Source organism: Pan paniscus, chromosome 19 (genome assembly GCF_029289425.2).
Source record: "Pan paniscus chromosome 19, NHGRI_mPanPan1-v2.0_pri, whole genome shotgun sequence".
Taxonomy (NCBI): domain Eukaryota; kingdom Metazoa; phylum Chordata; class Mammalia; order Primates; family Hominidae; genus Pan; species Pan paniscus.
Window position 1 is genome coordinate 78,905,703 of NC_073268.2, and position 27,313 is coordinate 78,933,015.

At 44.3% G+C, this 27,313-nt stretch overlaps 1 protein-coding gene and 1 long non-coding RNA gene across 2 annotated transcripts in view; one reads left to right on the forward strand and one right to left on the reverse strand.

The window, feature by feature from the left end:
* Positions 1-5,546, forward strand: part of LOC117976581 (uncharacterized) — a 48,701-nt gene extending 43,155 nt beyond the window's left edge. The window contains exons 2-3 of the long non-coding RNA XR_004667294.3: positions 1,214-1,488; positions 5,375-5,546. This is a non-coding gene — a long non-coding RNA (uncharacterized LOC117976581). The remainder of the gene's footprint in view (positions 1-1,213; positions 1,489-5,374) is intronic.
* The window catches only part of MARCHF10 (membrane associated ring-CH-type finger 10), a 273,051-nt gene that overhangs the window by 49,228 nt on the left and 196,510 nt on the right, over positions 1-27,313 (reverse strand). Inside the window, exon 8 of the mRNA XM_055102255.2 lies at positions 10,424-10,595. Within this exon, the coding sequence (XP_054958230.2) occupies positions 10,424-10,595 (172 nt within the window). The remainder of the gene's footprint in view (positions 1-10,423; positions 10,596-27,313) is intronic.

A 27,313-nucleotide genomic window follows, 5' to 3' on the forward strand; every position in this document is an offset into this window, starting at 1 on the left:
CCAATGGAGAGACAACTCTGAAAAAAAAAAAATGTGCTTTCTTTGGATCCTGGGAAGAATTACAGCTTAATCGCAGGAGCCAATGTTGCCTTGGGGTAATAGGCAGCTTTCTGTGCAGTCACAAATAATAGGTCGCGTCTATTTGCCTATTTGAGTGTGCGAGAAATGTGTGTTGTCTCACGTACCCAGAGGAGATCTTAATTAAAGCTTAATTATGTACCATAAATATGTTTTATTTTGGAACTCAGGGGTGGGATTTTTGATTTTAGGAAATGTGATGCCTAATAAGTAGGCAGGAAAGGGAATGTAAACATCGGCTGAGCCCTTTCATTTGTCCCTCCTCCGAGTGGTTCTGAACGGGTTTCGGTTCCAGTGTGTGCCTTCAGAACGGCCTGCCCCCGGTGCCACCGCTCAGGGCGGCCTCGGCGTGTGCACATTCACATAGCCAAGGGTATGATCAGACGCATTAGGAGAGCCTGTTTGGTTTCTGGGGGTGACATTGCACAGCGTGCCAGCTACAGGAGGTAAGAAATCAAATGAGTCTCCGGAGAGGATGGGATTTTATTGGTCGCTCGCTCCTTTGGCGCTAGAAGGTGCAGCCCCAGTGCAGTGGCCACGCTGTCCCATCTTCCTGCTCCCCCGAACACCACACTGCCTGGTATTGTTCTTGGTGTTGCCTCTGGCCCCTCTCCTGTCCACCTGCCTTCCGGAAGCCCGAAGTCCCCTCTCCCTGACTGCGCTGTGCTGTGTGCCTTGCAAGAGTGACTTACCACATGAGGTAAATCCTACTGGGCCTTCTGGGGCCCTGAAGGCACAGCACAGGGGTCTCAGCCGGAGTGGGGCAGGAGATGGGGAAGTAGCACAGTGCGGCGGGGGACTCGGGCACAGGGTCCGGGGAGGTGGAAGCGGTGCTTGTGAAGGAGGGAACGGTAACCAGAGGGAGAGGACAGTCGGGAGGTTCCTGGGCCACTGGGGAGGCAGGTGGCACTAGTGGCAGGAGGAGGCAGCAGTAATTGGTATTGGGCTGCAGGACAGGGGAGAAAGCGAAGACGGAGCAGTAAGGGGTGTATTCAACACAGAACAGGGGGTGCTTGCTGCTGCCACCTGCACAAAAGAAAAAGAGCAGTCAGGAAGCAGCACTGGCGGTGGGGGGAAGGACATAGAAACGTCTGCGAATGAATCCAAACTCAAAAATTGTTCTCCAATGTCATAGGAGCAGCAGGCCTGGCTCCTGCCCAGGAGGCACCTGGCCTAGATCTCAGCGTCACTGAGGAGTTAACCAAGGGAAGCGGCACCAGCATCACACCCTGTTCCAGCCAACAGTCTCCAGCGTCCCTGACAGATGTTGGGAAGTTCTTTTCCCCGTAAGATCCCGGAGAATGTCCTGAGGCTGCCTTGTGGAAGCTCTGGGGCCTTTCTCGTCTCCCACTGCCAGCTTAATGAGCTGTGCTGGTAGCAACAGATGGCGCCCCGCAGGGTCTCACTTGGGTAAGGCTCTCTCCCTCAATCCTCCAGCTGCCCCCGCTAGTAGGCTGTAGTCATGCCCTGATCTGGCCTTTCTGCTGCGGAGGGGAAGCTTGGGAAAAAGAGAAAGAAAGGAGAGAGATCCTGGCGGGATCATGGGAAGGGAGAAAAATCAAGCTGGGTGAAAAGCAGGTAAACAAGAGAGATGTCTCGTTGAAGCTGATGATCTGTTCACTAACCTCACGCTCAAACTGCTAACCTCGCTGGAGGCAGAATACGGGTGCCTGATGGAGTCATGAGTCAGAGCTACCCCCTCACGCCTGACAAATCTCAGCTTTGTCACTAACCAGCTGGGTCACCTTGAATCGACGGCTTACCTGCCCGGAACCTGTTTCCTCACCTGCAAAACGAGACGGGTGTTTTTTCTAGCCTTGCTCCTTCAAAGGTGGTTCACAGACCAGCCACATCGATGTCACCTGGGACTTCTTAGCAATGCAGGATCTCAGCCCACCCAGACCTTCTGAATCAGAATCTGTAGTTGCTCAAGAGCCCCAGGTGTTTCTCATGAATGTTAATGTTTGGAAAAGCAAGGCTCTGAGACAGCTGCCCAAACCCTGGTGATGAGAATCACCTGTTGTTCTTGTTCAAAAATAGCTTCGCAGGCCCCTTTACTGGAGATTCTGATGCTGTGGGTCAGGGACAGGAAGCAGGAATTTTTATTTTTATGAAGAACCTCCCTGGTGATTTTTATTGTCAAAAAAGTTTGGGAGATGCTGCAGCTAAAATCAGTTCCAAGTCTAAAATCCACAGTTGTAGCCATCCAGTTGAAAACTATCACCTAAGGCTGGGCGTGGTGGCTCACGCCTGTAATCCCAGCACTTTGGGAGACCGAAGCAGGCGGCTTACTTGAGGTCAGGAGTTCGATACCAGCCTGGCCAACAGGGAGAAACCCCATCTCTACTAAAAATACAAAATTAGCCGGGCGTGGTGGTGCATGCCTGTAATCTCAGCTATTTGGGAGGCTGAGGCAGGAGAATCGCTTGAACCTCGGAGGCAGAGGTTTCAGTGAGCCGCGATCGGGCTATTGCACTCCAGCCTGGGTGACAGAGCAAGACTCCATCTCAAAAAAGAAAAAAAAAAAAAGAAGAAGAAAAGAAAACCATTACCTATCGTGGAGGGGTCTCAGTCCTTAGTGCCATGCTACAGAGGATTCGAGTAAATATTATCCACTTCTTTCTTCCTAAATGGCCTCTGGAGTGGCTCCTATTTCTCGGGATCATTTTTCTCTCTCTAGCTGTCTTCACTCATTCTTCTCTTTACAGTTGTTATCTCCCAAAGTCCCCCCAACATCTCTCTTCTTACTCCATCCACTCTTTCAGGGGAGACATTCTTGCCATTTCAGCCACCTCTTACTCACTGCAGGCCCTTGGGTCCTACCAGCAAGTGCTCTGGGAGGAAGGGGAGTGCTCTGTTGGGCAGGAGACCTGGGTCCCCAGGTGCTTCCTGGCATTGCTACCTGGCTGCCCTGCCTGCATCTCAAAGGCAACACTGCAAAAGGGGACCCACCCTCTCCTTGCTTCCTCAGCCTTGGCAGAGGCAACCTCCACTGACCTAGTTTCCTGGGCCAGATTCCTGAGTTCTCTTTGATTCCTCTTTCTTCCTTATCCCTACATCCAAGTCACCAAGTTCTGCCAGCTTTACTTCTTAAATGGCTCTCAAGCCCACTCCCTCTTCCTATTCCCTCTGCTTTTTTTTTTTTTAAATAGAGATGGGGTCTTGCTACGTTGACCAGGCTGGTCTTGAACTCCTGGCCTCAAGCAATCCTCCCATCTCAGCCTCCCAAAGTGCTAGGATTCCTTACAGGTGTGAACCACTGCATCTGGCCCTCTTCCTTCTGCTTTTGCTCCCGCTCAAGCCCTTCTCATTTCTCCCCCAGTTCCCTGCAACTGCTACTTGTCTGGTCTCTTGGCTGTGTCTGGCCACCCTCACACTCTCAGCTGGCCCTTCTCCATGCTGCAGTCAGAGTCAGCTTTTAAAAATCCAATCTGATGGCATCACTTTCCTATGCAGAGCCCTTCCAGGACTGATGCCCCGTCGCCTCCAGCATGACATTTAAGGCCCTTGGAGGCCTGATCCTTGCCTACTGGTGGGGCCTCAACTTTATATTTCCTAATTTGTAGCCTGACCCTAAACCAGAAACCAGAGCTTCTCTCTCTCTCTCTCTCTTTTTGAGATGGAGCCTTGCTCTGTCGCCCAGGCTGGAGTGTGGAGTGCAGTCACGTGATCTCAGCTCACTGCAACCTCTGCCTTCTGGGTTCAAGCGATTCTCCTGCCTCAGTCTCCCGAGTAGATGGGATTACAGGTGCGCACCACTACATCTGGCTAATTTTTGTATTTTTAGTAGAGATGGGGTTTCATCATGTTGACCAGGCTGGTCTTGAACTCCTGACCTCAAGTGATCCACCCACCTTGGCCTCCCAAAGCGCTGGGATTACAGGCGTGAGCCACCACGCCTGGCCCTAAACCAGAACTTCTGAAACTCAAATGTACATAGGAATATCCCTGAGATCTTCTTCAATGCAGGTTCTGAGCCAGTCAGTCTGGACTGGGGCCTGAGGTTCTGCATTTCTAAGAAGCTCTCAGATGATGGTTTCTGCTACTTGCCTGGGGACACTTGGAGCACAAGGCCCTAGATTATCTGTAGCTCCTCGATATGTGTCTCTCCCTGTCTTCCTTGCTCCCTCTCCTCCGTTCCTTTGCACACTCAGTACCTGCTGCCAGGCACATCTTTCTTGCCCTCTTCACCTGGTTAAACCCCTGTCCTTCAGGATTTTCACTCCACCTGGCCCTGCCCACAAGCTCTTAGAACTTACCTTGGTCAGGGTGTGCATTGCACTATCTGCCCTTATTGGAATCCTGCTCACCCACCAGGCTGGGAGCCCTGGAGGGCAGGCCCCGTGTGTTTTGTATTCTGGTTCCCCATTACCCAGCAGGTAAATACGTATAAATGAAGTGCTGAATGAATGAGCAGTGAATGAGTACACCAATTCGCCCTGGTATCATACACCCTGGGACGTGGGGGACAGTTGGATGTATTTGCTAACATCCCCATAGGTACTGGATAAACGGATGACTTCACTGATGATCAAATCGTTAAAATTTTTAATAATCAAATTATAACCACTTTTTTTGTTGTTGTTGTCGAGACATGGTTTCACTCTGTCGCCCAGGCTGGAGTGCAGTGACACAATCTCGGCTCACTGCAACCTCCTCCTCCCGGGTTCAAGCGATTCTCGTACCTCAGCTTCCCAAGTAGCTGGGATTACAGGCATATGCCACCACACTCAGCTAATTTTTGTATTTTTAGTAGAGACAGCGTTTCACCATGTTGGCCAAGCTGGTTTCTAACTCCCAACCTCAGGTGATCCGCTTGCCTTGGCCTCCCAGAGTGCTCGGATTACAGGCATGAGCCACTGCGCCCGGCCAAATTCTAACCACTCTTACATCTCAAATACAAGTGTCTTTGGTCAAGCAGTGTTCTTATGGAGACATTAGCCCTGGAGTAGTTGGCGGTGTTGGGAGGAGGGTTCATAAGCAGAGGAAGGCCTGGGGATTAACCTTTGCCTAAAGCCTGGTCTACATCCAGGGTTTCCACCCACCTATCTACCTGGTGAGACTGGCAAGGATTCCATTTTACTGATGAGGAAACTGAGTTCAGAGAAGTTGTCCGCTCACATTTATGGGGTTATAAAGTGATAGCACCAGGATTTGGAGCCAAGACTTCATTCTGGGTTCTGCGACAACCCCGAGCCCCCCTGTCTTGAGAGCATGTATCATAATAGAGAATATGATTCTCTATTAAAAAGTGGGAGTATCCACTTAAATTGTTTGTTTTTTTCTAACTTGGCAGATAGCTTGGAAAGTTCCTGGACACCAGTTGGACTTGCCGCGAAAACCATTAATCTTGGCCTTTCAGAGAAAAATCTTCAGAAGAATTTATTTGCAAGGTGAATTATGAGGATTTAGGATTTGCCCTCAAATTTCTCTTTCAGGCTGCTCTTCAAATAAATATTTCCCCATCCAAAAGAGACCACAGTTATTTTAGATGTTTGTCTCTTAACATCTGAATGCACTGCTTTTTCTTAGCTTTACAAGAACGTGTCCTCACAATAATCCACTCTACAGCTGAAAAGTCTTGTTACTCCTGCAAATCTGAACCCAGTAATGACTAACATTGCACCCAATAAGAAGTGAGGATAATTTCAGAACACTTGGCTTTGCTTTAAAGGGCAAGATTTTGGAAGCAGGTTCACAGGACTCCATCCAGATCTGTCTTCCTGGCACACAGCTCAGGGGACCATGCCCAAGCTCCAGGTGACAGCAGAGGGCAGGAGAGGGGACGCTTGCTTCCCACACGTCTGGCCCTAGGGTAGGGAGCTCGTTAGGACTCCAGGTGCCAGAATCCCACAGCACAGTGGCCTCTGGATGCCCCTTCGTGTCCTGGAAAGGAGAGGCGGCTCCTCTCCAACTCAGGGTGGGGCTGGGAGAGGTCTTGACAGCAGGCAGGCCTTGGAGGCCACTGCAGCTCCCCAGATGTCCCTGTGCCTCTGCACTCGCTGGGCCTGCTAGCTGTTCTGGGTCTCAAGGGTATATATACAATTCTGAACATGTAACTAAGAACATGTAACTCCACTAGGCTCATACCTCACCCTACACCAGCGTTCATGATGTGGGATTTCTGAGCTGACTGCACGTGAGACCCGGCCAGGTCTTGACTCACTGCCTGAATTTTCCACGTCTTTCTGGAGATAAAGCCTTTCTCTGGCTTGGTGAATGCTGTCTGATTCTTCATCTTTTTCCATTTGGCATTTTGCTTTGAAACTCAGAGTGTTGTAAAAGTAGTTGTACCTGCATTTATGTTAGAGATTCTAAAAAATACAACTCTGAGCTGGGTGCTGTGGCTCATGTCTGTAATCCTAGCACTTTGGGAGGCCAAGGCGGGAGGATCACTTGAGCCCAGGAGTTCAAGACCAGCCTGGGCAACAAAGCAAGACCTCGTCTCCATAAAAAGTAAAAAAAAATGGCTAGGTGTGGTGGCTCATGCCTGTAACCCCAGTACTCTGGGAGGCCAAGGTGGGTGGATCACCTGAGGTCGGGAGTTCAAGACCAGCCTGACCAACATGGAGAAACCCTGTCTCTACTAAAAATACAAAATTAGCTGGGCATGGTGGCGCATGTCTGTAATCCCAGCTACTCGGGAGGCTGAGGCAGGATAATTGCTTGAATCCGGGAGGCGGAGGTTGCCGTGAGCCGAGATCGCGCCATTGCACTTCGGCCTGGGCAACAAGAGCGAAACTCTGTCTCAAAACAACAACAACAACAAAACAAAACAAAAACAAAACAAGTAAAAAATTAGCCAGGCATAGTGGCGTGTGCCTGTAGTCACAGCTACTTGGGAGGCCGGGGTCAGAGGATCACTTGAGCCCAGGTGTTTGAGGTTGCAGTGAACTATGATTGCACCAGTACACTTCAGCCTGGGCAACACAGTAAGACCCCATCTCTATAATCAATCAATCAGTCAATCAATAAAATACAACTCTGATTTTTGTAAAGAAAAAAAGATGTTTTGGGAGGACAACCTTAAGACAAAGAAAACAAAGTTTTCTAGTCCCATCTACTCATTATCTGCTGCTCTCATGTGCTAGGAATAATAATGCAATAATTAATTGAGTTGCCACAGTGGCAGGGACTGTCCTAAAGGCTGGATGTATGTTTTATCATTGAGTTCTCACAGCAATCCCAGCAGGCAGGATCTGTTTCTCCCCATTGTACAGATGAGGAAACTGAGGCACAGAGATGCTTTACTTGGCCAAAGGTAGACAGCAAATAAATGGGGCCCAGATGCAAATGCAAACATTTTGACTCCAAAACACTTGCCCATAAACCGCATGCGCCACTGCATGGAGAGAGATAACAAGGACCACCACAAGTCACTCATCCAGAAGCAGTTTCATGGACTATACAAACTTAATTTAAATGTGTGAATTCCTTCTAACAGGATGAAGAGCAATCTGATGCCTTCTCAGTTACAAATCTGTTTGTAGAGGGCATTGATAGTTCCTATATTTTAAATAGTTGTTTTGGAGGTTCTAGATGGCAGATTACATACAAAGAAAAATGCTTTTTTGATGACATGGATTATCATTACATAGATTTGCAGTGAGTCCAGCCATGTTCCCCAGCTATATATATTTTTTTCAGTAAAAGTCTGGTATAACACAGGAAGTTATACCAGATTCTACTTCTGTAGCCTATTAGGCAGATGTTGCGAAGGAATTTCACTGTGTTTGATGCTTCAATTTCGTACAGAATCTCAGGTCTGACATGGAAGAAGTTTTGATGACTTACTGCCAACTTTGTATCACCCCCAAAATGCTTTAGAGAAATATCTGTCTACAGAGGAAAGCAAGGAACTGTGACTTTAACTAGTGAATTGGATCAACGTGTCCAGCTAATTCAGGTACCAAATCCTATTTTTCTGTAACAGCAGAAAACTGTCACGACTGCCACTGAGCTCAACTTTTCCTGAACAGACTCAGCTAAAATCCTTGCCGTGTCTCAGTTCTCATTTCACTATGCTAATTAGGGAGCCCAGAGGGTGAGTCTACACATGTAAAATGGATGGATCTTAACACATCGATGCTTTGTTTTTAGCCAGATTGCTGCACAACTGATTCCACTTCTGCAGCAACTGCCATCCATCACCAGGACTGCTCTGCCTGGGGACAGCCAGGCCACAGCCCTGCTCACGTCTGCATGGGTCTTGGACGTGGTCTAGGGCCAGAACGCAGTGATGAAGCTGGCGGTTTGCAGAGGCTTTTACTACAAGTAACATCCCTCATTTGATGAAATAGATATCTTTCTGCCAACTTGGCTCTGTCACTGAAACCTGGTGTTTTTGTCTGGTAATTCTTCAAATTTGATGTTTTAAAGAATGTTAAGTGAATTAATTCCTCCTTTTCGTCAGTGCTATAAGTTCCATACATAGTTTGCTCAGTCTGAAGTACATCTGTATTAATTAGACAAACTAAAGCATTGGGTGGATCTAAACGGTTCCTTTTAATGATTTTTCTCCATGATGACAAAGCACAGTATACAAACAACCACCTGATTTTAGCAAGAGGGCTAAAAATTATATTGCATAAATGGAGTTGCATTATTTAAACTTAAATTCAGGCCAGGTGCGGTGGCTCACGCCTGTAATCCTAGCACTTTGGGAGGCAGAGGCAGGCGGATCCTTGAGATCAGGAGTTCGAGACCAGCCTGGCCAACATGGTGAAACCCTGTCTCTACTAAAAATACAAAAATTACCCGGAAATCGCTTGGACCGGGGAGGCGGAGGTTGCAGTGAGCTGAGATCGTGCCACTGCGCTCCAGCCTGGGCAACAGAGCGAGACTCTGTCTCAACAGAAACAAACAAACAAAAACAACAACAACAAAAAACAAAAAAACCCTGAAATTCAAACTTTTGCCATTAAAAACATCCTCAATTCGATAAATTACAACTTGTATTTTGAAATATTGGTGGAATGACCTTACCTGCTCTATTTCAACCTTAAACAGCTGAATTAAAAGCCTAATTCCTATCAAAAGTCTTTAAAATGAGAAATTAACTGTGATGATACTTTCCCCTGATTAAATAAGAAGCAAGAGTTGGGGCTTTGCCTGAGAGGACATCATTTCAGAAGTCAATTTGGTTTTGACCTCGTTAAAGCAATAAAATGTGGGTGGTTAATCTGAGTGAAAGCTGCCATGTTCTAAAAATGTGTGAACACTTAACTGGATGGGTGGTTGCACCGCAGAAGCTATTTAGGATTGGAAAGTAGCTGTGATTTGGATTTTAATGAATTGCACACTGTTGACGAATTCTTCAGCAGTTAGCCTGGATCCTTTCCACTCAACTTAGACCTTTCTGCCTAGTTACTCCAACTTAAACCTCAGTTCCTGGAGGAATCAAGTTTGTCTTATAGCTGTTGTCTTTGATGGAGATGAGCCCGAGAGACATTAAATTTTCAGTGAATTTTATCCCCTTTCTGGATACTATTAAATCACTCCTGCCCCAGGCAGAAGACTGGTCTTTACTCTAAGGCAGCTAAAGAGTGACTATTTTTCCAAATTGCACAAAAGGGAGGATTTATCAAGCACCTTTTCTCTCAGAGAGGACAAACCCAGAACAGGAAAACTTTATTACTTTCTCTCTTGGCTATAAATTATGCTATTCAGATGTATTTGAAAGCTTCTCTTTATGATCTTGCTTGAGCCATAAAACTTGATACCTGGGGCCAAATGCCTTTATCCCCAAGAAGGGTGAAGAAGATGAAAAGGCAGCAGCTCTAGGCGGAAGCCACACAAATGACTGGGCAGAAAATGCGGGCAGTGGAGAAAGTTACATTGCATGATTCATGCCTCCTTGACCTTATATTCTACTCTGAAATTAATGTTACTGTTTGCATAGGATCACTGGCCTTTCAAAACCTGAATTAGCCATTCAGAAAACACTAGGTTTAACCAATACCATCAATTTGATTGTTGTTGTTATACTTATTTATTTTTGAGGTGGGGTCTTGCTCTGTTGCCCAGGCTGAAGTGCAGTGGTGCCATCTTGGCTTACTGCAACCTCCACCTCCCGGGTTCAAGCGATTCTCCTGCCTCAGCCTCCCGAGTAGCTGGGATTACAGGCGTGTGTCACCACACCTGTTTAATTTTTGTATTTTTAGTAGAGACAGGATTTCACCACGCTGGCCAGGCTGGTCTTGGACTCCTGACCTCAAGTGATCCGCCGGCCTCAGCCTCTCAAAGTGCTGGGATTACAGGCGTGAGCCACCGTGCTCGGCCTGTTGTTGTTATTTTTAATACCGGGATTTCAGATCTGATGAATTTCAATAAGCCAGCCACTCACCTGGAGAGGGTTCGCTGGGGTCCACTTTCTCTGCTTTCCTTACAGTCATGGTACTTTTATGTTTCTGCTTGACTGATGTTTGGTCAATTGCTGGAAGTTTGGAGTCACACTTAAATGCAGATATCTTGATAGATGACCTTGGTTCAGTTAGAGCATCCTCCTCACTAGAACTCTACCAAAAATGAAATACGTCTGAGTATCAGTGGCCAAGTAGGTCAATTTTGTTAGGCAGACAAAACAGAAATGAGGCAAATGCAGTGACCCTCTCCGGCAATAATCCTAGAGTCTTCTGCCAGGTCAACACGCCCGTTCACCAGAGAGATTCAGATGGACTGGGCAGAGCAACTTAGAAATAACGGCAGAGTTAATGAGTCTGTTTTGTAGAACATTATGAAAGAATGCATTTTTCTGTGAGTGTGTTTTGTAGAACGTTATGAAAAGAATGCATTTCTGACCCTTAAGTAATTTGATGACCGATAAATAGCACATGTGCTTTTAAACTTCTTATTGTTTGTTATTTGAACTACTTTGGAGATAGGCTAGAAGAAAAAATGTTCCTTATGTTAATCATACACTTGACAATGAAAAGGAAATGTAGATAGTGTGACGGAGGCAGATTAAATCAGACCTCAGTTTCAATACTCTGCGTTACTGGGTGCAACACGAGACAGATTAATCTTTTAAAAAGTCCCCTCCTTGTCACTCTTCTATAAAGAAGTCAGTATAAATCTATGCATGGACAAATCATGATTCCTGCTGTGTCAGAATATCTCAACACAGCCATGCCAACGCAATAAAAATTATCCAGGCATGGAACAGCTTTATACTTGGCCACACTTACACCCACCAAAGAAAGGATGAAAACAATATAAATATCAGAAACCTGGTCTTAAAGGTGATTTAAGTACAGCCTGATGGCTTTAGGTCCTGGTGTTGGTATGACTTGCTAGGCTATCCATTCTGCAACAAATAAATCACTAGGTTCCCCCTTCCCCGACCCTGGGGGGTCGTCGCGGTGGGGGTGGAGGGGGGCACTAAGCTCTCTCCTCCATTGCACATTAGTCCAGTGTTGGAAAGTCCTGTGAAAATGTGGTCTTTTGCAGGCATAGAATGCTAAATTAACATCCCTGGTACCTCCCCAACTGTTGCAATTTGTATTGATCTTGCTCACCGTTCTCCCTGTCAGTTGTGGCATTTTCATTTCACAGGCTCCTGACTCAGGAAAATACTCTGAGTAGCTTTGAATTATTGGGTGTGATGTAAGACAAACTAAATTCTAAAAAAGTCCTCTACTTGTCAGTCTTCTGTAAAGAAGTCTACATAAATCCACAGGTGGACACATCATTATGCTCCAAGATGATGAATCATATTTTAAATTTAGAGTTTGGATACAGCCTTCAAACAAATAATTCTTGTTTCTCCGCACAATTTCAGAAAACAGACCACCCTCAGATAAAGGAACCAGAAAAGCACAAGACACAACAAACTGACTGTTCTCCCCTTTCCTTTTCGATTTTGCTATTTAATTGAAATCCTTGCAAATAACTCTGAAATGTCAAAGATGAAACATTAGGTCATTTCTTTTTTCTTTTTTTCTTTTTTTTGAGACAAAGTTTCACTCTTATTGCCCAGGCTGGAGTGAAATGGTGCCATCTTGGCTCCCTGCAACCTCCGCCTCTCGGGTTCAAGCAATTCTCCTGCCTCAGCCTCCCGAGTAGCTGGGATTACAGGCACCCACCATCATACCCGGCTAATTTTTGTATTTTTAGTAGAGGCGGGGTTTCGTTATGTTGGCCAGGCTGGTCTCGAACTCCTGACCTTAGGTGATCAACCCATCTCAGCCTCCCAAAGTTCTGGGATTATAGGCGTGAGCCACCGTGCCTGGCTAAAACATTAGGTCATTTCTGAACATGAGATAGGTTCTCTATTCTCAGAAAAGAAAATGCGGGCACATTTTAAGTATGACACCTAAGAATGTCATTGTAATTGGGTCCTGGAAGTCACAGTCCTGGAACTGGGTCCCAAGAAGAGCATCAATGAATAAGGGACAGAATTTCTTCCATAAACTGCCCAACAAAATCAGCTCACTGCAGTGGGTTAAGTCAACTCCCACAGGGCCCTGCAAGTCAGCCCTTTATTTCCAGCCAGCAGAAAGGCAGGAAAAATGCTCCAGGCGAGGATGACCAACACCTGTGTCAGCAGCAGCAGTAGCAGCAGCAGCAGCAGCAGGTGTCCGCTGAGCTCATCTTAGCGGATCCATTTCCATTACCCCCAGCCAGGGCCGGAATTCTTGGCTTGGTGAATAGCGAGGAGACCTTTATTGGTTGAGCTGTTAAGCCACGTTTATCCTTCCTCCACCCATTCATTAAACCTCAAGCCTTTAGTGCACTGAAGAGGTGAAAGCTTGGCCAATTAAACCATCCTGTTACCTGCGGGATTGTGAGCCTACATTGTGAATACATCCTTCTCTGGTTCAATCAACCTTATTTCTAGGTAGTAATCATTAAGAGTCTAGAAATTGCAGCTAGAAGTTGGTGTTTTATCAGTTGTAAACCGAAGGTACAATGGCAAGAAGTGTAATACTTACAAATGTGTTAATGGACTTTTTTCCTGCTTGCCTCATTGAGAAATCTTAAATAAATCACGTCCACCTTTTGGTCTTTATTCTGTCTTCTTACGTTCTCAGCCATTCCCATCTATCCTCTTTCTTTCTTTTTTCTGGAGACAGAGTCTTGCTCCGTCACCCAGGCTGGAGTGCAATAGTGCGATCTCCGTTCATTGCAACCTCGACCTCCCCGGGTCAAGCAATTCTCCGGCCTCAGCCTCCTGAGTAGCTGGGACTACAGGCACACGCCACCATGCCTGGCTAATTTTCTGTATTTTAGTAGAGATGGGGTTTCACCATGTTGCCCAGGCTGGTCTCAAACCCCTGAGCTCAGGCAAGCCGCCCGCCTTGGCCTCCTAAAGTGCTGGGATTACAGGCGTGAGCCACCGCGCCCGGCCTATCCTCTTTCATGAAAACCCATCGTATCACGCAGGGAGGATCGTCCTTGAGTGGGAGAAGTTGTAGTAAATCATCCTGGCACTAAAGTGTGGTACTTAAGGCCCTGGAGCCCAGCTCCACGGGAGTGAATCCCAGCTCTTGCACATAGTAATTGTGTGACACTGGGTTAGTTCATTTCTCTGGATCTCAGATTTCATTTGTGAACAATAGTATCTACCTTTTGGTGGTTTTGTGAGGATTACATAATATATATATGTACCCATAGCACTTAGAACAGCACCATATACATGTAACCCAGCAAGCGCCATGCAAGTATTGGCTTTTATAATTAGCCATTAATTCATGTTCAGCCATTTATAAAATAAACTAGCTAACTACTGAACATTTACTACCTATGGTTGAAACTAAAGTCAAAGTCCCCAGTGAAAAATCCTATTGGATTTCACCTATTCCAAAAGGGTGGTATGAATGGAGATGTGGGTTAGTTCCACACCAGACTCTTGGTTTCTTCTCCAGGGAATATAATCTATAATAGTATGACAATCTTATAAATGGCCAGTTGAAATTTATCTAGTTTTAAGAAAATATGGTGCAATGGTTTTTGAGACAGTAAAGCTCTAATGGCAAATATTTGACAACATTAGAGATAATCAAACAATAATAATTAAAATTTTAATTTTAAAGTTGATTTTTAAATTGCATCTTTTCCTCTTGTAATTTTGAAAAATAATTACAATTTTCATTCCTTCCTCATGTGTCCCCAAGTTGAAATGTCACTTGGAGGTGGAGGCAACAGCACACTGCTATTCCTTTGGGGGACGAAAGCCAGCTCTATCTTTAAAAATCAAAGCCCACGACATTAAAAACAAACAAAAAACCAAAATAAAACAAAACCCAACCTACGTGACACTTAAGTGTACTTCACATTCTCTGCTGAGAATCTGATGAAAGTTCTAACAAAGCCATGTTAACTAAAATAAGTTGACGAAATCAGTATTTTCTTGAGAATCGTCATTTTTGTACTTAAGGTTTTCCAAAGATCCTGAACTTGCTCTACTGGCCTCATGTCTAATAAAGTAGAGTTATCACTCTGCCCAGGGCTACGCGCTTTCAAAAGTTCACAGAAAGGCCCACACTGAGGAGAGAAGGAACTTAACTGGGTAAGTAGCATTGGGCAGTGAGGCAATGACATCATGGTTCAAGTAGACGTCCTGGAAGGTGAAAACGCATGGGTTGAGAAGGGGGATGAATCTCCTCGGGAATGTGAGAATGATTCAATTCTTAACAACTAGGACCTAACAATATGGTGTCTGAAATGATAAGGCGACAGTGAACAGAGATGACCCGAAGAGCAAGTAGACTAAGGCAGTCGGGGACAGAAAAGACTTCAAGTTATTTTCCAACTATTGCCTGATGGCTCCTTTCCAAGAACCGGGAAACTGGTTCTTAACTGATATGCCATTTCTGTCCCTCCCCGAGAGGTGCTACTGAATTCTGATTGATGTGTACCGAACCCATCTTTGCCGTGAGTCACGTGATGGAGGCTGAGCTAAGTGGATCTATGATATAGTGCAGGGCACAGCTTGCTGTGGATGGGAGGGAAAAGGCAAAGAGTAGTGTCAAGCTGGTGCCAGACTGTGTTGAGTACATTTGAAATGAACTTGGTCTCATGAGATTATAAAGGAGTGTGATCAAGGCAGTGAACCTCAACCTTTAAACAGTGACAACATGGGAAGGTCGATCAAGGGACTGTGTGTGCCACCTTCAGAGCACTGTCCCCAAAGCCCACACTCAAATTGTGCTTCAAGCACAAAAACTACCTTAGGGAATTGAGGGCAGCTTGTATAAATAGCATTCTGGATAGGACGGTTACCTTTACGTAGTCATGAAATGTAAAATATGTTCTGCACAAAGTGCTGTTGTAGCACAAAGCAAGCAAAACTTTTTCTTGTCTAGAAAAAAACTCTTACAGCAGCAAAATCCCTCCCGTGTGTTCAGGACAATTTTGAGTGTGCCAGAATTGTACGCTTGGACAATAAAGAACGAGGCTCAGTAGGCTTTTTGGTCTTTCTGGACTCAGGTACCACCCACCTGAATCAAACTGCTGCTGACTCTCATCTGTCTCCCCTATCTGAAGACGTGGCTGCCAGGTGGAGCTGGGTAAGACTAGGCACTACATGCCCTTGGTCTCCATTTTGCCTGAAGATGCTTTTTGGAGGCCAGGTGCTGTGGTTCACGCTTGTAATGCCAGCACTTTGGGAGGCCAAGGCAGGAGGATCACTTGAGGCCAGGAGTTCAAGACCAGCCTGGCCAACATGGTGAAGCCCTGTCTCCACTGAAAATACAAAAAAAAATTAGCTGGGCGTAGTGGCATGCGCCTGTAATTCCAGCTACTCGGGAAGCTGAGGCACGAGAATTGCTTGAACCCGGGAGGCAGAGGTTGTAGTGAGCTGAGATTGTGCCACTGCACTCCAGCTTGGGCAACAGAGCAGGACTCTGTCTCAAAAAAAAAAAAAAAAAAAAGATGCCTTTTGGAGTCAGCTGGGCTGCCAGATTGCCTAAATATCACAGGCACCTGTCTACCATCGAGTTCCACAGAGAACACCCTCCCACCTACAGGCTTCTCTCAGATTTTCAGTCCAGCAAGTTGAAACGACCCAGCCTGCGGCCCTGGCTGGAGAGTGGCCTCGGTGATTTAAGTCTTCATAACATTCCATCACTACGGGGGTGCCCTCTGAAGGAGAGGCATGTGGGTCTGCTTGCTTTGCGATTACTATTCAGCCCACTATGGAATGGCCAGAGTGAAACTTCGTGCTGCAAGTTACTGACATGGCAAGCAGGACGTGCTAGGTACTTCTTATGATGCCAGGCAATCCTTTGTGTGCTGCAGAAATCACTGTTCAGTTTACATGGTTGGTGACCACACATTTTCCCCGCTTCCAAATACTAGGGACACCTGTCTGTAGTATTATCTGGCTGTAGCAGGAGCAGGGTTCTGTGTGGTGTGAAGATGAAAAGGAAGCAGTATGTGGCCAGGAAATTGATAGATTTTAAAAACCGGAATGCAGCTGGGCACGGCAGCTCACGCCTGTAATCCCAGCACGGTGGGAGGCTGAGGCACATGAGCCCAGGAGTTTGAGACCAGCCTGGGCAACATAGCGAGACCTTGTCTCTACAAAAAATAAAATAAAATTAGCCAGGCGTGGTGGTGTGCACTCATATTCCCAGCTACTCAGGAGGCTGAGGCAGAAGGATTGCCCACGCCTGGGAGGTTGAGGCTGCAGTGAGCTGTGATTGTGCCACTGCACTCCAGCCTGGGGGACAGAGCAAGACCCAGTCTCAAAATAAATAAATAAATAATTGGGGCCGGGTGTGGTGGCTCACGCCTGTAATCCCAGCACTTTGGGAGGCCGAGGCAGGCAGATCACCTGAGGTCGGGAGTTCAAGACCAGCCCAACCAACATGGAGAAACCCTGTATCTACTAAAAATACAAAATTAGCTGGGCATGGTGGTGCATGCCTGTAATCCCAGCTACTCAGGAGGCTGAGGCAGGAGAATCACTTGAACCTGGGAGGTGGAGGTTGCGGTGAGTTGAGATAGCACCATTGCACTCCAGTCTGGGCAACAAGAGTGAAACTCCGTCTCAAAAAAAAAAAAAAAAAAAGAAAAGAAAAGAAAAGAAAAAAAGAACGCTAAAATGCGGTGTTTAATAGTTTAATAGCACATTGAGATTGCCCTTGACGTAGGTGTCTTTCAGATATGGTTTTGCTACAATGTGTTTCCCCTTCATCCTTTATTTGAATTCATATTCTTTCAGCTGAGAGGAGCATCTGAGCAACACCAGGGGGCTTGGCCATCAAATGGAGATCATCGATGAAAATGCTTCCTATTCAGAATAACAGGTCATTAAACATGGAAATCAATTGAGATGTATCATATGTGCCTATTATATCTTTAACACCGTGCTAGGCTCTGTGAAGGATACAGAAATAAGCTGACAAGGAGAGAGATAAGATTAATGACTTACCAGCAAAACGGAAAACAATGTTTAATCAAGGGATACGTTCTGTTGCACCAATTCTAAATGTCATGGAAAACCCCTGGGAAAAGGTGAAAGGTCAAGGGAAGGTGGTGGTGTGTGCTGGGACTTGAAGAATGGGTGGGGTCTGGCTAGGCTGGAGGCAGCACATGAGCCGCAGGATGGATGGAGTGAGGAGGAGGGTGTGGGCCAGATTGTGGGGAGCCCTGAGATTCAAGCAAATGTGATAGAGAGTGGGGTCCCACTGAAGGTTTCTGAGTAGAAGAATGCTTAAAGTAGTACTTACAATTTAGCTATATGTTTCTTTTAGAGAGAGAAAACAAAACATCCTGCAAATTTGCCAGTCAAATAATCTCTTTGTGGTTTCAATGATTTATTTTTGTAAAGCATAATTCTTTTCTTTATTACAAAAGAAATGCATGCTCAGAATGGAAAAACAAAGACAAGCATAAAGATATTTAAAACATTCAAAAACCAATTAACCTTGAAATAAAAGCTTTGAATTGGTTGGTCTGTATTCTTTTCTTTTTTTTTTTTTTTTGAGATGGAGTCTCCCTCTGTCGCCCAGGCTGGAGTGCAGTTGTATGATCTCGGCTCACTGCAACCTCCACCTCCCAGGTTCAAGTGATTCTCCTGCCTCAGCCTCCCAAGTAGCTGGGATTACAGGCATGCACCACCACGTCTGGCTAATTTTTGTATTTTTAGTAGAGATGGAGTTTCACCATGTTGGCCAGACTGGTCTTGAACTACTGACCTCAAGTGATCCACCTGCCTCAGCCTCCCAAAGTGCTGGGATTACAGGTGTGAGCCACCTGTAATGCCCGGCCCTGTATTCTTTTAGACACTTTTTAATGACTGATGGAGACTACTACCTTTCTAGCAAAATCCCTTCTAAATTGCTAAGAGTTGAAGTCGGGATGTGTGGTTGCCCATCTTGAACTGAATCGTTCAGCCCCTGCACCTACTGCCCCACTGCAACTCAGGAGAAAGGTCTCACCCAGGGGAGTAAGAGCAGAAGCAATGTGTGCAGCCTCCACAGAGAAAATCTCTGGCCCTGCACCTCTGCCTATCACCTTCCTGTGAGCTGGAGAGCAACAACTTTGAAAGTCAGATGTTGAAGACGGCAGAACCAGCATCAGCCTGAGTTCCCAAAAGTCTGAGAAGTGCTGCCTGCTGACCTGCACATCTCACCAGGACTGTCACGTGTGCAAGAGATACACTTTTATCTTGTCGACTGAGCCACTGCATTCTTGGTCCCTTTGTTACAGCAGCTAACATTACCCTAACATAGAATTGTACCATTCATATGGGCCAGGTGCAGTGGCTCATGGCTGTAGTCCCAGTACTTTGGGAAGCGGAGGTGGGTGGATCAAGAGGTCAGAAGTTTGAGACCAGCCTGGCCAACATGGTGAAAGCCTGTCTCTACTAAAGATACCAAAAATTAGCCGGGCATGGTGGCATGGGCACCTGTAGTCCCAGCTACTTGGGAGGCTAAGGCAGGAGAATCGCTTGAACCTGGGAGGTAGAGGTTGCAGTGAGCCAAGATCACGCCATTGCACTCCAGTCTGGGCGACAGGGCAAAATTCTGTCTCAAAAAAAAAAAAAAAGAATTGTACCATTTATACTGTTTTACTTAACAATGCATTGCAGCAATAGATACCTTTCTAGAACTGTTTTCAACTTTATTTTGAAAAGTTTCAAATCTACGGAGAAATTGAAAGAATAGTACAAATCACACCCTTTATTCTTCACCTTGGCAATTTGCTTTCTCTTTTTATATATAGTCTTTTTCTGAACATTTTCAAAATGACCACACTTCAAGATACTTTACCCCTAAATACTTCAGCAGGCATCTCCTATCAAAATAGACATTCTCCTGCAATGCCACAATACCATTATTTTACCTAAGAAAATTTAATCATTCCACCATATTTTCTAATATGCAGAGCAGATTCCAACCCAATTGTCCCCAAGATGTCTTTTTGGGTATACATTTGGATCAATGATTCAGTCAAGGCACAATGTCTCTTTAGTTTTTTAATCTAGAACAATTCTCTGGTCTTTTGACTTTTTAATTATTTTTCCCATTTTGAAGTGATCCAGTCAGCTGTCTCATAGAATGTCTTACGCTCTAAATTTGATTGCTCCTCATAATAAAATTCAGTTCAATCGTTTTGCGTGTGATTATTTTATAGGTGGTGTGGTGTCCTTCTTTATAATATCCTATCAGCAGGTGCCTTGTTAGGTTGTCCCAATATTGGTAAATGCTGTGTTTGATCTATAGGATAAGGTGGTGACCACCAGATTTCTCCAATGTAAAGGTACATTTTTTCCCTTTGTAACTAGCAGGTAATCAGTGGGATGGTTCTTTGGCACTGATCGAATAGCCTGTCCCTAAGTAGTATTTTACCCAATGATTTTAGCACCTTTTAATGTGCTTTGCCTATATTGATAATTACATTGGGGTAGCAAAATTGATGATTTTCTAATCCTACATTTGTTTGTTTGTTTGTTTGAGACAGAGTCTCGCTCTGTCACCTAGGCTGAAGTGCAGTGGCGTGATCTCGGCTTACTGTAACCTCCGCCCCGCAGGTTCAATTCTTGTGCCTCAATCTTCTGAGTAGCAGGTACTATAGGTGCATGCCAACATGCCTGGCTAATTTTTGTATTTTTAGTAGAGACAGGGTTTCACCATGTTGGGCAGGCTGGTCTCGAACTCCTAAGCTCAAGTGATCTCCCCACCTCGGCCTCCCAAAGTGCTGGCATTGTAGGCGTCAGCCACCGCGCCCAGCCTAATTCCACATTCCTTTTACAATTATTAGCTAGCATTCTTCTCTAAAGAAGTATTTTCTTCCCCTTCCCCTTTCTCTTTTTTCTTTTTATTATCATTGCATTCTCAAGGATATGTTTTATTCAATTTTTTTTGTTCCTCAAATTGTGCCAAAAATGGTGAGTGGCAGTTCATTCAAGTTGGCTTTTAAAAATTTTTTTCAATGTTTGTTTTAGATACAGGGGATACATATGCAGGTTTGTTACATGGGTATATTGCACCAGGTCGTGAGCATAGTACCCAATAGATAGTTTTTCAATCCACATCCCCCTCCTTAGTGCACTTAGTAGTCCACAGTATCTGTTGTTCCCTTGTTTATATCCATGTGTGCTCAATATTTAGCTCCCACTTATAAGTGAGAACGTGTGGTATTTGGGTTTTTGTTCCTGCGTTAATTCCCTTAGGACTATGGCCTCCAGCTCCATCCATATTGCTCCAAAAAACATGGTTTCTTTCTTTTTTATGACTGTGTAGTACTCCATAGTGTATATGTACTACATCTTCTTTATCCAATCCACCATTGATAGGCACCTACATTGATTCCATGTCTTTGCTATTGTGAACAGCATGGCAATAAACATACATATGCATGTGTCTTTTTGGTATAATGATCTATTTTCCTCTGGTATATACCCAGCAATGGGATTGTTGGGTTGAATGGAAGCTTTGTTTTAAGTAATTAGAGAAATCTCTAAACTGCTTTCCACAGTGGCTGAACTAATTTACATTCCCAGCAACAGTATGTAAGTGTTCCCTATTCTCCACAGCCTTGCCAGCATCTATTGTATTTTGACTTTTTTTTTTTTGAGACAGAGTCTTGCTCTGTCTCTCAGGCTGGAATGCAGTGCACAATCTTGACTCACTGAAACCTCGGCCTGCTGGATCCAAACGATTCTCATGCCTCAGCCTCCTGAGTAGCTGGGATTACAGGTGTGGACCACCACACCCAGCTAATTTTTGTATTTTTAGTAGAGACAGGGTTTCACTATGTTGGTCAGGCTGGTCTCAAACTCCTGACCTCAGGTGATTCACCCGCCTTGGCCTCCCAAAGTGCTGGCATTACAGGCGTGAGCCACGGCACCTGGTCTGTATTTTGACCTTTTTTTTTTTTTTTGAGACAGAGTCTCACTCTGTCTCCCAGGCTAGAATGCAGTGGCATGATCTTGGCTCACTGCAACCTTCTCCTCCCAGGTTCAAGTGATTCTTCTGCCTCAGCCTGCCTAGTAGCTGGGACTACAGGCGCCCGCCACCATGCCTGGCTAATTTTTCGTATTTTTAGTAGAGGCGAGGTTTCATTGTGTTAGCCAGGATGGTCTTGATCTCCTGACCTCATGATCCAGCCGCCTCAGCCTCCCAAAGTGCTGGGATTACAGGCATGAGCCACCACGCCCAGCCTGTTTTGACTTTTTAATAATAGCCATTCTGACTGGTGTGAGATGGTATCTCATTGTGGTTTTGATTTGCCTTTCTCTGATGATTGGTGATGATGAACATTTTTTCATGTTTGTTAGCCATGTATAGAAATGCTACTGATTTTCATACATTGTATTTCTTCTTTTAAAAATTGTCAGCCCTGGGCCAGGCGTGGTGGCTCATGCCTGTAATCCCAGCACTTTGGGAGGCCAAGGCGGGTGGATCATTTGAGGTCAGGAGTGCAAGACCAGCCTGGCCAACAGGTTGAGACCCCTGTCTCTACTAAAAATACAAAAATTAGCTGCGTGTGGTTGTGCGCGCCTGTAATCCCAGCTACTCAGGCAGCTGAGGCAGGAGAATCACTTGAACTCAGGAGACAGGTTGCCATGAGCGGAGATTGCACCACTGTGCTCCAGCCTGAGCGACAGAGTGAGACTCTGTCTCAAAAAAAAAAAAAAAAAAAATTGTCTGTTCATATCCTTAGTCCATTTTTTAATGAGGTTATTTATTTTTTGCTTGTAGATTTGTTTAAGTTCCTTACAGATTCTGGACATTAGACCATACGATCATCCCAATAGACGCAGAAAAAGCTTTCAATAGAATCCAACATCCCTTCATGATAAAAACTCTCAACAAGCTAGGCATTAAAGGAAGATGCCTCAAAATAATAACAGCCATTTATGACAAACTTACAGCCAACATCCTACTGAATGGGCAAAAGCTGGTAGCATTTCCTTTGAGAGCTGGAACAAGACAAGGATGCCTACTCTTACTGCTCCTATTCAACATAATACTGGAATTCCTAGCCAGGGCATTCAGGCAAAAGAAAGAAATATAAAAGGCATCCAAATAGGAAAAGAAGAAGTCAAACTCTTTCTTCATTGACAATATGATTCCACACTTAAAAAACCCTAAAGACTCTACCTCAAGGCTACTAGAACTGATAAACAATTTTAGCAAGGCTTCAGGATACAAAATCAATGCACGAAAATCAGTAGCATTTCTACACATCAATAGTGCCCAGGCTGAGAGTCAAATCAAGAACACAATCCCACTTACAATAGCCACAAAGAAAATGAAATGCCTAGGAATACAGCTAACCAAGGAAGTGAAAGATCTCTACAAGGAGAACTACAAACACTGCCAAAAGAAATCAGAGATCAACAAATAAACAGAAATGCATTCCATGTTCATAGATTGGAAGAATCAATATCATTAAAAGGGCCATACTGCCCAAAACAGTTTACAGATTCAATGTTATTCCTATCAAATTACCAAGGTCATTCTTCACAGAATAAAAAAAGCTATTCTAAAATCCATATGGAACCAAAAAGGAGCTCAAACAGCCAAAGCAATACTAACCAAAAAGAACAAAGCTGGAGACATCAAATTATCTGACTTCAAACTATACTTATAAGGCTACAGTAACCAAAACAGCATGGTACTGGTACAAAAAAAGACACATAGACCAATGAACCAGAATCAAAAACTTAGAAATAAAGCCACACATCTATGACCATCTGATCTTAGACAAGCCTAACAAAAAAAAGCAATGGGGAAAGGACTCCCTAATTCAATCAATGGTGCTAGGGTAACTGGCTAACTACAGGCAGAAGAATGAAACTAGACCCTTACCTTTTGCGCTGTGGGAAAAAAAAAAAAAACTCAAGATGGATTAAAAATTTAAATATAAGACCTCAAACTATAAAAATCCTAGAAGAGGCTGGGCGTGGTGGCTCATGCCTGTAATCCCAGCACTTTGGGAGACCGAGGTGGGCGGATTACAAGGTCAGGAGATTGAGACCATCTTGGCCAACACGGTGAAACCCAGTCTCTACTAAAAATACAAAAAAAAGAAAAAGAAAAAAAGAAAAATTAGCCAGGCGTGGTAGTGGGCGCCTGTAGCCCCAGCTACTCAGGAGGCTGCGGCAGGAGAATGGCGTGAACCCGGGAGGCGGAGCTTGCAGTGAGCCGAGATCGCGCCACTGCACTCCAGCCTGGGCGACAGAGCAAGACTCCGTCTCAAAAACAAAACAAAACAAAACAAAACAAAACAAAACAAAACAAAATATCCTAGAAGAAAATCTACGAAGTACCCTTCTTGACATTGGCCTCAGCAAATAATTTTTGGCTGGGTCCCCAAAAGCAACAAAACAAAACAAAAATTGACAAGGGGGACCTAATTAAATTAAAGAGCACAGCAAAATAAACTATGAACAGAATAAACACACCACCTACAGAATGGGAGAAAATATTTGCAAGTTGGCTTTTGATTGAGTATTTGCATACTTCTTTGCTTTCTGGTACAATAAGAAATATTATGGCCTTGCCTTGTACTTTACCTGCCTCGCACCTGGAATCAGCTGTCTTTCCAACAAGTGCTGCTTCTTTTTTATTTTCTATTTTTTAATTTTTTTTTCTGAGATGACGTCTCACTCTGTCACCCAGGCTGGAGTGCAGTGGCGCCATCTCGGCTCACTGCAACCTCTGCCTCCCAAGTTCAAGCTATTCTCCTGCCTCAGCCTCCCAAGTAGCTGGGACTACAGGCATGTGCCACCATGCCTGGCTAATTTTTGTATTTTTAGTAGAGATGGGGTTTCACCATGTTGGCCAGGCTGGTCTTGAACTCTTGACCTCAGGTGACCCACCCACCTTGGCCCCCCAAAGGGCTGGGATTACAGGCGTGAGCCACTGTGCCCAGCTGAAGTGCTGCTTCTTTTTAGTTGAGAATGGTGTTTAGAAACCAGTATCTGTGTGTGAAGTGTGTTCATGGTTACTATAGTGACACTGTTTCTAAGTTCTTTCAATGAAATAAATTAGAAGTATATATTTAAAAATTATGGATTCACTACAATATTTTTAATATTTAACAGTATACTTTTTTTTTCTTTTTTTTTTCTTTCTGAGACAGAGTCTTGCTCTGTCGCCCAGGCTGGAGTGCAATGGTGTGATCTTGGCTCACTGCAACCTCTGCCTCCCGGGTTCAAGTGATTCTCCTGCCTCAGCCCCCTGCATTGCTGGGATTACAGATGCGCTCCACCATGCCCGGCTAATTTTTGTATTTTTAGTAGAGACAGGCTTTCACCACGTTGGTCAGGCTGGTCTCAAACTCCTGACCTCGTGATCTGCCCACGTCGGCCTCCTAGAGTGCTGGGATTACAGGCATGAGCCACCGTGCCCGGCCTACACTATTTGTAAAATTTAACACTACAGGGTTTTTTTCCTTTCTTTCTTTTATTTATATTTGTATCACTTTTCTCTCATATTTATCTTTGTTCCTTAATTATACTAATACACTTATTATATTATATATTAATATATTTATTTGTTTTGCCCTGCAGTAAACATGAAATAATTTCAGAATTATCATACAAATATTACTCTAAGAATAAACCTACTAAATAAAGTTTATTATTTCTTTGAAGTTCTCTTTGTCTTTAGAATTTATTCTTCATTGTATAGAGCCCATCATTCTTTTTGTTGGTCATGTTGGTTGTTTGCAACTTTTTGCCATAATAAATCGTGCTATGAGGAATATCCTTGTATGTTTATGCATATCTTTAATTATTTCTTTAAGTTCCCGAAAGTGGGAATTTACATTATTAGGTTAAAAGCATCATAAAGATTTAATTTTTTTGTTCCTAAATTGTCCTCCAGAAATACCATACCAATTTGTTTCCAGATGTATATGAGAATATCAGTTTCCATATAACTCTTCCAACTATTATGTATGTTTTAAAGTCTATCATTTTGCAAGAAGATTGTAATTAATTTGTAACTTGTGTGTAACTTAAGAGTAATTATTATACATGCTTATGTATTGCATTTGTTTAAAGTGTGTTTTCTACCTATTTCTAAAAATGGTCTGAGATAACTTAGTTGAACTCAGAGAAAACAGTTAAAAATGGAATAAGGAAAGGCAGACCTAATCCAGGATGAAAACTCTCAGAGCAGTGGATACCTGTGAGAGGGACAGGTGCAGGAATTGACTAGGAAGGGGCCTGAGGAAACTTCATGGGGTAATGAGAACTTGATGGGGGTTTGGGTTACACAGATACATGCATTTGTCTGAACTCATCAAATAGTATACTACTCTTAAAATTTGTACAATTCACTGTAAACAATTTTTATCCCTAAAGCAAAAACTGGAAAAACAAATTGAACAATCAGAAACACGAAAGCCATAAACAAATAGTCAACTCTAGTTAATGATGTACATGCCCAAGTATATAGGGTGCAGAGCACTGATGTCTACAAACTACTTTGAAATGCACCAAAACACAAGATGGATCAATGGATAGGATGTAATAAAGCAAACAGAGCAAAATGTCAACACTTGTGGAAACTGGCTGGTAGGTATATGGATAGTCTCTGTATAATTCTTTCAACTTTTCTATATGTATGCAAGTTTTCATAGTAAAATGTTGGGGGAAAATGGAGCGGAAATATAGATACATTGATATATAGATATTATAGGGCTATGAGATGAACTAGGCACTTTGTGGGAACACTGCCAGCTTTCTCTCTCTCTCTCTCTCTCTTTTTTTAAAGACAGGGTCTCACTCTGTTGCCCAAGCTGGAGTGCAGCTCACTGCAGCCTCAACTTCCTGGACTCAAGCAATCCTCCCATGTCACCCTCTTGAGTAGCTGAGACTACAGGCATGTGCCACCACACCAGATAATTTTTGTATTTTTAGTAGAGATGGAGTTTCTCCATGTTGGCCAGGCTGGTCTCAAACTCCTGAGTTCAAGTCATCCTTTCAACTCAACCTCCCAAAGTGCTGGAATTACAGGCATAAGCCACCATGCCTGGCCACTAGCTTTCTCTTGTATGGTCCATAATACACACTTACTTCATTAGATTAAACATTGCTTCCTTTATGATATCATCTAGTAACAATGAGAAATCAATAATCAAAACAAGAAAGGTCAATGTAAGACAGATTTGGAAAGATACGTCTTATCTTAACCTTAGTGTTTTAGGATAAGCATATACCTCCATGGAAAAGGCAGTGTAACCATACACTGGGGATAAGGGAATGATGAGTAAAACAAAGGGCTTGCCCTTATAGAGCTTACAGTCTAGGTGTGGCTGTAGATCATGTAATCTAATAATTATTAAACAAATGTAAAATTAGTAGAGTCACAGACTTTTTTTTAAAAAAGGAAATATGAACACCCATAAGAACATGGAATGGGGGATGGAGGTGTCCTAATCTAGTTTGGGGGGTATAACTAGTGAGCTGAGAGAGACCTCCCTATGGAAGTGACCTCAGCTGCAATCTCAGGCATGGCGGAAGGGGGTGAGTGCTGCAAGGGGAGGGAACAGCATGCGCAAAGGTGCTCTATCAGGAGGTGGCCGGGTACTTCAGAGGACACAAAGCCAGTGGGGGTGAAATGCAGAGCTGTAAGGAGAGCTAGATCTCGCAGGGCCTCGTTGGTTACATCCTCAAGCTAAAAGCCACAGAATGCCATGGAGGGATTTTAAGCAGGCAAATAAAATGGACTGAGCTCTGCTTGTCAATATCTTTTTTTTTTTTTTTTTTTTTTGAGACAGAGTCTCACTCTGTTGCCCAGGCTGGAGCGCAGTGGTGTGATCTCAG